Source organism: Notothenia rossii (genome assembly GCF_949606895.1).
Source record: "Notothenia rossii genome assembly, chromosome: 11".
Classification (NCBI taxonomy): Eukaryota; Metazoa; Chordata; class Actinopteri; order Perciformes; family Nototheniidae; genus Notothenia; species Notothenia rossii.
This window is the reverse complement of record NC_136910.1, coordinates 713,906-723,905: the sequence shown is the minus strand read 5'-3', so window position 1 is coordinate 723,905 and position 10,000 is coordinate 713,906. Positions and strand designations below refer to the sequence as shown.

Sequence of the window (10,000 nt, the reverse complement as noted above, 5' to 3'; positions counted from 1 at the left end):
ATCATCATTCGAAGTATGTCCAAAATATGCCACTTCTTTATGTATATTGTTGTGGGAATGGAAAGATAAATGAAAGCAGGCGGATATATCCATTTAACATACAGTATGTTTATTATAACATTGTTCTGTGTGTCAAAATGAAAGACAGCCCACACACCTATCAATCATCAAACTGTGGGGTCTTATTTCATTACGTGTTGATTTCTATCAACACGTAATGTTGTATCGATGTATATAGAGATATACTACAGCAAAAGTATTCTCCGTCAGGACTTCCTGCAACAACACCACGCCGTTATCTTGATTCTGATTGGCCAGAAGACATTATCAAAGATGTTCTATTGAGAAGACGATCACTACGTGACAAAAGTTTTCAAAACCGTTTCTAGTCTTCGGTATTTCCAGACAAGTGGCTGCTGAAATCAATCTCACTAACTGCTGTCTGTGGGATTTACTCCGCGCGAGTTGGAGGACTTTAGTTTGCTTACTTTAACATCATTTTTCAATGGCTAAGCCATTTCTTGGTATGGGTGTAGACTACCCCAGCGCTGCCACTGGTGGGATGTATGGGGCGGGCCATTCTGCTCATGCGTTAAATGCGTTAAATATTTTAACGCAATTAATTCAAAAAATGTATTACCGCCGTTAACGCGATGATTTTGGCAGCATTAAATATAATATAGCACTATAATGTGTACTGTCACTTTAAATATAATATAGCGCTATAATGTGTACTGTCCCTTTAAATATAATATAGCACTATAATGTGTACTGTCACTTTAAATATAATATAGCACTATAATGTGTACTGTCACTTTAAATATAATATAGCACTATAATGTGTACTGTCACTTTAAATATAATATAGCACTATAATGTGTACTGTCACTTTAAATATAATATAGCACTATAATGTGTACTGTCCCTTTAAATATAATATAGCACTATAATGTGTACTGTCACTTTAAATATAATATAGCACTATAATGTGTACTGTCCCTTTAAATATAATATAGCACTATAATGTGTACTGTCCCTTTAAATATAATATAGCACTATAATGTGTACTGTCACTTTAAATATAATATAGCACTATAATGTGTACTGTCCCTTTAATTGCAGATACTTTGTGTTTTTCCGCTGCCTGTTTGATTGACACGGGATCTTTGTGTGGAAAATTTCTTACGGTCTTCAAACATGTTGTTGACTGTAAGACAACCTGTGTGTGTGTGTGTGTGTGTGTGTGTGTGTGTGTGTGTGTGTGTGTGTGTGTGTGTGTGTGTGTGTGTGTGTGTGTGTGTGTGTGTGTGTGTGTGTGTGTGTGTGTGTGTGTGTGTGTGTGTGTGTGTGTGTGTGTGTGTGTGTGTGTGTGTGTGTGTGTGTGTGTGTGTGTGTTGACTTCAACTATTCATAGCTGGGTGTCACAGGAGATGTGAGATTCTGCTTTCCTTCAATAATATCTATTCTAACTGACATCAACAAAACACATGCTGGATATAAGTCACACTTATACTTGGAATAGATATTTTTATTAGGTAAACGTAGAAATACTACAGAGTGAAAACACTCAGTCAGAAGATTGAAAATCGAACTGAAGTACAGCAAATATATAATCAGAAATGAACTTGAAGGGTTTATATCAGTATGTATAGTCTGCTCTGATTGGTTAGCTGGCCGGCTCTGTTGTGATTGGTCAACCCCTTAGAGATGTCCCGCTCCCTTAGCCTATCAGAGACAATGTGTTTGAGCGCTAGCCAATAGGAGCGTGAGTGTTCCGTAGTGATGTCACTGTGTTCCAGATGTAAACAAAGGAGTCCAATGGAGGAGTCAACTGTCTCTCAATCTCTCCTAAAGCGGTTTAAAAGTTTCAGATTGTTGCGGAGTAGAATAAACTGCCTAAAACATATCGTGGTGGAAACTCCACACTCAGTCCCCTCCTGGTGAGAAAAGAACAAATAGAAGCAGAATGTGTTTCCATCTGAAGGCCAGAGTCCTGCTCAGAGTCCTGGGGGGGGGGGGGGGTCTCAGCTAGAGTTTACATCACAGGCCATTGACATGTCGGCCAGACTCACCCTAAGATCATTTGATAACTGCCTGGTGACGGTCAAGCCTTCTGTCAGAACATTTAAATTGTGGGAAAAGTTACAGTGACATTATATATCATTAAATAAGACTTATGATTAATGTATACGATAAATATATTAATGAATTATTATGTTAAAATACTTAAAGTACATGCACTCATGCCCACAGCGATGCATGTTGGGAAACAGCGTTGCTGACCCTTGCTCCTCATTGAAACACATGTTGTTAGGGTGTTTTCCATCAGTCAACAGCTGATAACCTCTGAGCCTCCTCCTGTACCTGAACGCACCGTCACAGCTCACAGTGGAGCTGATAACCTCTGAGCCTCCTCCTGTACCTGAACGCACCGTCACAGCTCACAGTGGAGCTGATAACCTCTGAGCCTCCTCCTGTACCTGAACGCACCGTCACAGCTCACAGTGGAGCTGATAACCTCTGAGCCTCCTCCTGTACCTGAACGCACCGTCACAGCTCACAGTGGAGCTGATAACCTCTGAGCCTCCTCCTGTACCTGAACGCACCGTCACAGCTCACAGTGGAGCTGATAACCTCTGAGCCTCCTCCTGTACCTGAACGCACCGTCACAGCTCACAGTGGAGCTGATAACCTCTGACTCTCCTCCTGTACCTGAACGCACCGTCACAGCTCACAGTGGAGCTGATAACCTCTGACCCTCCTCCTGTACCTGAACGCACCGTCAGCTCTCACAGTGGAGCTGATAACCTCTGACCCTCCTCCTGTACCTGAACGCACCGTCACAGCTCACAGTGGAGCTGATAACCTCTGACCCTCCTCCTGTACCTGAACGCACCGTCAGCTCTCACAGTGGAGCTGGTAACCTCTGAGCCTCCTCCTGTACCTGAACGCACCGTCAGCTCTCACAGTGGAGCTGATAACCTCTGACCCTCCTCCTGTACCTGAACACACCGTCACAGCTCACAGTGGAGCTGATAACCTCTGAGCCTCCTCCTGTACCTGAACACACCGTCACAGCTCACAGTGGAGCTGATAACCTCTGACCCTCCTCCTGTACCTGAACGCACCGTCAGCTCTCACAGTGGAGGTGATAACCTCTGAGCCTCCTCCTGTACCTGAACGCACCGTCAGCTCTCACAGTGGAGCTGATAACCTCTGAGCCTCCTCCTGTACCTGAACGCACCGTCACAGCTCACAGTGGAGCTGATAACCTCTGAGCCTCCTCCTGTACCTGAACGCACCGTCACAGCTCACAGTGGAGCTGATAACCTCTGATGCTCCTCCTGTACCTGAACGCACCGTCAGCTCTCACAGTGGAGCTGATAACCTCTGACCCTCCTCCTGTACCTGAACGCACCGTCAGCTCTCACAGTGGAGCTGGTAACCTCTGAGCCTCCTCCTGTACCTGAACGCACCGTCACTGCTCACAGTGGAGCTGATAACCTCTGACCCTCCTCCTGTACCTGAACGCACCGTCACAGCTCACAGTGGAGCTGATAACCTCTGACCCTCCTCCTGTACCTGAACGCACCGTCACAGCTCACAGTGGAGCTGATAACCTCTGACCCTCCTCCTGTACCTGAACGCACCGTCACAGCTCACAGTGAAGCTGATAACCTCTGACCCTCCTCCTGTACCTGAACGCACCGTCAGCTCTCACAGTGGAGCTGATAACCTCTGAGCCTCCTCCTGTACCTGAACGCACCGTCACAGCTCATAGTGGAGCTGATAACCTCTGACCCTCCTCCTGTACCTGAACGCACCGTCAGCTCTCACAGTGGAGCTGATAACCTCTGAGCCTCCTCCTGTACCTGAACGCACCGTCACAGCTCACAGTGGAGCTGATAACCTCTGACCCTCCTCCTGTACCTGAACGCACCGTCAGCTCTCACAGTGGAGCTGATAACCTCTGAGCCTCCTCCTGTACCTGAACGCACCGTCACAGCTCACAGTGGAGCTGATAACCTCTGACCCTCCTCCTGTACCTGAACGCACCGTCAGCTCTCACAGTGGAGCTGATAACCTCTGAGCCTCCTCCTGTACCTGAACGCACCGTCACAGCTCACAGTGGAGCTGATAACCTCTGAGCCTCCTCCTGTACCTGAACGCACCGTCAGCTCTCACAGTGGAGCTGATAACCTCTGAGCCTCCTCCAGTACCTGAACGCACCGTCACAGCTCACAGTGGAGCTGATAACCTCTGACCCTCCTCCTGTACCTGAACGCACCGTCACAGCTCACAGTGGAGCTGATAACCTCTGAACCTCCTCCTGTACCTGAACGCACCGTCAGCTCGCACAGTGGAGCTGATAACCTCTGAGCCTCCTCCTGTACCTGAACGCACCGTCACAGCTCACAGTGGAGCTGATAACCTCTGACCCTCCTCCTGTACCTGAACGCACCGTCAGCTCTCACAGTGGAGCTGATAACCTCTGAGCCTCCTCCTGTACCTGAACGCACCGTCACAGCTCACAGTGGAGCTGATAACCTCTGACCCTCCTCCTGTACCTGAACGCACCGTCACAGCTCACAGTGGAGCTGATAACCTCTGACCCTCCTCCTGTACCTGAACGCACCGTCAGCTCTCACAGTGGAGCTGATAACCTCTGAGCCTCCTCCTGTACCTGAACGCACCGTCACAGCTCACAGTGGAGCTGATAACCTCTGACCCTCCTCCTGTACCTGAACGCACCGTCAGCTCTCACAGTGGAGCTGATAACCTCTGAGCCTCCTCCTGTACCTGAACGCACCGTCACAGCTCACAGTGGAGCTGATAACCTCTGAGCCTCCTCCTGTACCTGAACGCACCGTCAGCTCTCACAGTGGAGCTGATAACCTCTGAGCCTCCTCCTGTACCTGAACGCACCGTCACAGCTCACAGTGGAGCTGATAACCTCTGACCCTCCTCCTGTACCTGAACGCACCGTCACAGCTCACAGTGGAGCTGATAACCTCTGAACCTCCTCCTGTACCTGAACGCACCGTCAGCTCGCACAGTGGAGCTGATAACCTCTGAGCCTCCTCCTGTACCTGAACGCACCGTCACAGCTCACAGTGGAGCTGATAACCTCTGACCCTCCTCCTGTACCTGAACGCACCGTCAGCTCTCACAGTGGAGCTGATAACCTCTGAGCCTCCTCCTGTACCTGAACGCACCGTCACAGCTCACAGTGGAGCTGATAACCTCTGACCCTCCTCCTGTACCTGAACGCACCGTCACAGCTCACAGTGAAGCTGATGATCAAAGAGCTTCAGACACAGAGCAAACCTCTGGAGACGCATCCTCCTGACACAGTGTGTGTGTGTGTGTGTGTGTGTGTGTGTGTGTGTGTGTGTGTGTGTGTGTGTGTGTGTGTGTGTGTGTGTGTGTGTGTGTGTGTGTGTGTGTGTGTGTGTGTGTGTGTGTGTGTGTGTGTGTGTGTGTGTGTGTGTGTGTGTGTGTGTGTGTGTGTGTGTGTGTGTGTGTGTGTGTCACCTGGTCACAGCCCTGGTGCAGACTGTCACCATGAAGCAGCAGCCGACGATCACCCAGCCCCAGCCTCCCTCCCTCCTCCCAGCAGCCATCACCGGAGCCACGACGCTCCTCCTCAGGTCCAGGTCAAAAAGCAGTGGAGCGATAAAGGTCCATGTCGGGGTCGTTAGGTCGAGTCCTTTCGTAGGGAGAGAGGGAAAGGCTTCAGATGTCTGCTAGCACGAAACGTCTAAAAATCCTCCGCAGGCTGGAGGAAGGAGAAACGCCTCTAAAGAGTTCAGAAAGTCTCTGAGAGCATGAAGGGAAAATATGAAATCCTCCGTTGGAGGGGAAGGAGAAGTCTTTGAACTCTTCTCACGTACAAAATGTAAAAAGTCCCAAGAGTTTGACTTTATCAAAGAAAAGAAAGATGCGTGCGGGAAGGAAGACAGAGCAACGCTCAAATCTTTGTTGTTCAAAGAAAGTGGAAAGTCTGAAATGTGAGCAGAGAGAAAACATTGAACACATCTTGAAAAGTCTGAAAATCCTCCGTTGGACGGTGAGGAACTCTTTAAAGCTTTTCTCACGTAAAACATTTAAAAAGTCCCTAAACATTCACTTTTTTTAAAGAAAATAAAACATCACAAAGTGTTTGGCTTTCTGCAGAAAACAAAGTGTGGAGCCGCTCCGTCTGAAATGTTAACCCTTCGTATAAAATAAAATCCCATTCGTGTCTTGTGGACAAGATTTAAGCTCAAGAGAAAGTCCAGTCTAACTGACATTAGTCTAGAGAAAGTCTAACTGACATTAGTCTAGAGAAAGTCTAACTGACATTAGTCTAGAGAAAGTCTAACTGACATTAGTCTAGAGAAAGTCTAACTGACATTAGTCTAGAGAAAGTCTAACTTACATTAGTCTAGAGAAAGTCTAACTTACATTAGTCTAGAGAAAGTCTAACTGACATTAGTCTAGAGAAAGTCTAACTTACATTAGTCTAGAGAAAGTCTAACTGACATTAGTCTAGAGAAAGTCTAACTGACATTAGTCTAGAGAAAGTCTAACTGACATTAGTCTAGAGAAAGTCTAACTGACATTAGTCTAGAGAAAGTCTAACTGACATTAGTCTAGAGAAAGTCTAACTGACATTAGTCTAGAGAAAGTCTAACTGACATTAGTCTAGAGAAAGTCTAACTTACATTAGTCTAGAGAAAGTCTAACTTACATTAGTCTAGAGAAAGTCTAACTGACATTAGTCTAGAGAAAGTCTAACTTACATTAGTCTAGAGAAAGTCTAACTTACATTAGTCTAGAGAAAGTCTAACTGACATTAGTCTAGAGAAAGTCTAACTTACATTAGTCTAGAGAAAGTCTAACTGACATTAGTCTAGAGAAAGTCTAACTTACATTAGTCTAGAGAAAGTCTAACTTACATTAGTCTAGAGAAAGTCTAACTGACATTAGTCTAGAGAAAGTCTAACTTACATTAGTCTAGAGAAAGTCTAACTGACATTAGTCTAGAGAAAGTCTAACTGACATTAGTCTAGAGAAAGTCTAACTGACATTAGTCTAGAGAAAGTCTAACTGACATTAGTCTAGAGAAAGTCTAACTGACATTAGTCTAGAGAAAGTCTAACTGACATTAGTCTAGAGAAAGTCTAACTGACATTAGTCTAGAGAAAGTCTAACTTACATTAGTCTAGAGAAAGTCTAACTTACATTAGTCTAGAGAAAGTCTAACTGACATTAGTCTAGAGAAAGTCTAACTTACATTAGTCTAGAGAAAGTCTAACTTACATTAGTCTAGAGAAAGTCTAACTGACATTAGTCTAGAGAAAGTCTAACTTACATTAGTCTAGAGAAAGTCTAACTGACATTAGTCTAGAGAAAGTCTAACTTACATTAGTCTAGAGAAAGTCTAACTTACATTAGTCTAGAGAAAGTCTAACTGACATTAGTCTAGAGAAAGTCTAACTGACATTAGTCTAGAGAAAGTCTAACTGACATTAGTCTAGAGAAAGTCTAACTTACATTAGTCTAGAGAAAGTCTAACTGACATTAGTCTAGAGAAAGTCTAACTGACATTAGTCTAGAGAAAGTCTAACTTACATTAGTCTAGAGAAAGTCTAACTGACATTAGTCTAGAGAAAGTCTAACTTACATTAGTCTAGAGAAAGTCTAACTTACATTAGTCTAGAGAAAGTCTAACTGACATTAGTCTAGAGAAAGTCTAACTGACATTAGTCTAGAGAAAGTCTAACTGACATTAGTCTAGAGAAAGTCTAACTGACATTAGTCTAGAGAAAGTCTAACTTACATTAGTCTAGAGAAAGTCTAACTGACATTAGTCTAGAGAAAGTCTAACTGACATTAGTCTAGAGAAAGTCTAACTTACATTAGTCTAGAGAAAGTCTAACTGACATTAGTCTAGAGAAAGTCTAACTTACATTAGTCTAGAGAAAGTCTAACTTACATTAGTCTAGAGAAAGTCTAACTTACATTAGTCTAGAGAAAGTCTAACTGACATTAGTCTAGAGAAAGTCTAACTTACATTAGTCTAGAGAAAGTCTAACTGACATTAGTCTAGAGAAAGTCTAACTTACATTAGTCTAGAGAAAGTCTAACTTACATTAGTCTAGAGAAAGTCTAACTTATATTAGTCTAGAGAAAGTCTAACTTACATTAGTCTAGAGAAAGTCTAACTGACATTAGTCTAGAGAAAGTCTAACTTACATTAGTCTAGAGAAAGTCTAACTTACATTAGTCTAGAGAAAGTCTAACTGACATTAGTCTAGAGAAAGTCTAACTTACATTAGTCTAGAGAAAGTCTAACTGACATTAGTCTAGAGAAAGTCTAACTGACATTAGTCTAGAGAAAGTCTAACTGACATTAGTCTAGAGAAAGTCTAACTTACATTAGTCTAGAGAAAGTCTAACTTACATTAGTCTAGAGAAAGTCTAACTTACATTAGTCTAGAGAAAGTCTAACTTACATTAGTCTAGAGAAAGTCTAACTGACATTAGTCTAGAGAAAGTCTAACTTACATTAGTCTAGAGAAAGTCTAACTTACATTAGTCTAGAGAAAGTCTAACTGACATTAGTCTAGAGAAAGTCTAACTTACATTAGTCTAGAGAAAGTCTAACTGACATTAGTCTAGAGAAAGTCTAACTGACATTAGTCTAGAGAAAGTCTAACTGACATTAGTCTAGAGAAAGTCTAACTGACATTAGTCTAGAGAAAGTCTAACTGACATTAGTCTAGAGAAAGTCTAACTGACATTAGTCTAGAGAAAGTCTAACTGACATTAGTCTAGAGAAAGTCTAACTTACATTAGTCTAGAGAAAGTCTAACTTACATTAGTCTAGAGAAAGTCTAACTGACATTAGTCTAGAGAAAGTCTAACTTACATTAGTTTAGAGGTGAAGAGCCTCTCCTCAGTCAGGAGATAAAGTAGTCCCTCTCTCTGAGCGACACCCGGCGCTCTCACAGCTCTTCAGTTATAAACGTTAAAAAGTGTCTGCAGTCAATAAGTCACCAGCTGACCCTCAATCATTAACCCCCCCCCCCCTCCCCCCCCTGCAGACCTTCCACCAGAATCCTCGAACCAAGCGCTCCCTCCTGAACACCATCAACAACATGTGAGTTTCATTCACAGGAACCCCCCCCCCCCCACCCCCCCCCCCACGGGCAGGGAGGAGGCGGTGTCAGGTTGCAGAAAAGAAGCGCTCCCTGAACAGACCAGTATAACCGCTCAGGGGTTATCTCCACCCCCACCCCCCCCCCCCACCCCCCCCCCCCCCCTCCCTCCAACCCCTCTCAGACAGCAGGGTATTTCTGTCTGAGGCTCAATAACAGAGACACCAGGAGCCAAAACAGGGTCAAGACCGGGGTCAACCAGAGTCAAGACTGGGGTCAACCAGGACCAAAACCTAGACCAAGACCGGGTTCAACCAGGGCCAAAACCTGGACCAAGACCGGGTTCAAGCAGGACCTGAGTCAACAAGACCAGGGACAACAGAACCAGGGACACCAGAACCAGAGTCTTGACCCTGGGTCAACAGGACCAGGGTCAAATAGATCCAGGGTCAACAGAACCAGGGTCAACAGAACCAGTGTAAAACATGTTAGGATGAATAGTTATAGGCAGTCTCTGACTCTGGAACCCGAGCTGATGAACCTCGGATCAGGTTCAGGATCACCTGAAGCCGACTGGAGCTTCTACTGAAGAACTGAAGCTTTAATGAGTCTTTGATACAGAACCACAGCTCAGATACACCACGGATATACCCAGTGCTACGGGAAGGAGGGGGCTCAGTACTCTGAGCAGATCGGTCTGTCTGAAGTACAAGATCTGAGTACTTCTACTTTTACTCAAGTACAAGATCTGAGTACTTCTACTTTTACTCAAGTACAAGATCTGAGTACTTCTACTTTTACTCAAGAACAAGATCTGAGTACTTCTACTTTTACTCAAGTACAAGTACCTTTAT

At 44.6% G+C, this 10,000-nt stretch overlaps 1 protein-coding gene across 10 annotated transcripts in view; it reads right to left on the bottom strand.

Annotated features, from left to right (window-relative positions):
• Window positions 1-9,076, bottom strand: part of slc16a12b (solute carrier family 16 member 12b) — a 30,491-nt gene extending 21,415 nt beyond the window's left edge. For 8 of the 10 annotated variants that reach the window (XM_079659021.1, XM_079659025.1, XM_079659024.1 and 5 more), the window contains exons 1-2: window positions 8,918-9,076; window positions 5,536-6,004 (exon numbers count right to left, since the gene is read on the bottom strand). In XM_079659021.1, the coding sequence (XP_079515147.1) occupies window positions 5,536-5,624 (89 nt within the window). In that variant the 5' untranslated portion in view covers window positions 5,625-6,004; window positions 8,918-9,076. The remainder of the gene's footprint in view (window positions 1-5,535; window positions 6,005-8,917) is intronic. The other 2 variants (XM_079659022.1, XM_079659030.1) reach the window with 2 other exon arrangements.
• Between the last annotated feature and the right edge of the window lie 924 nt (window positions 9,077-10,000).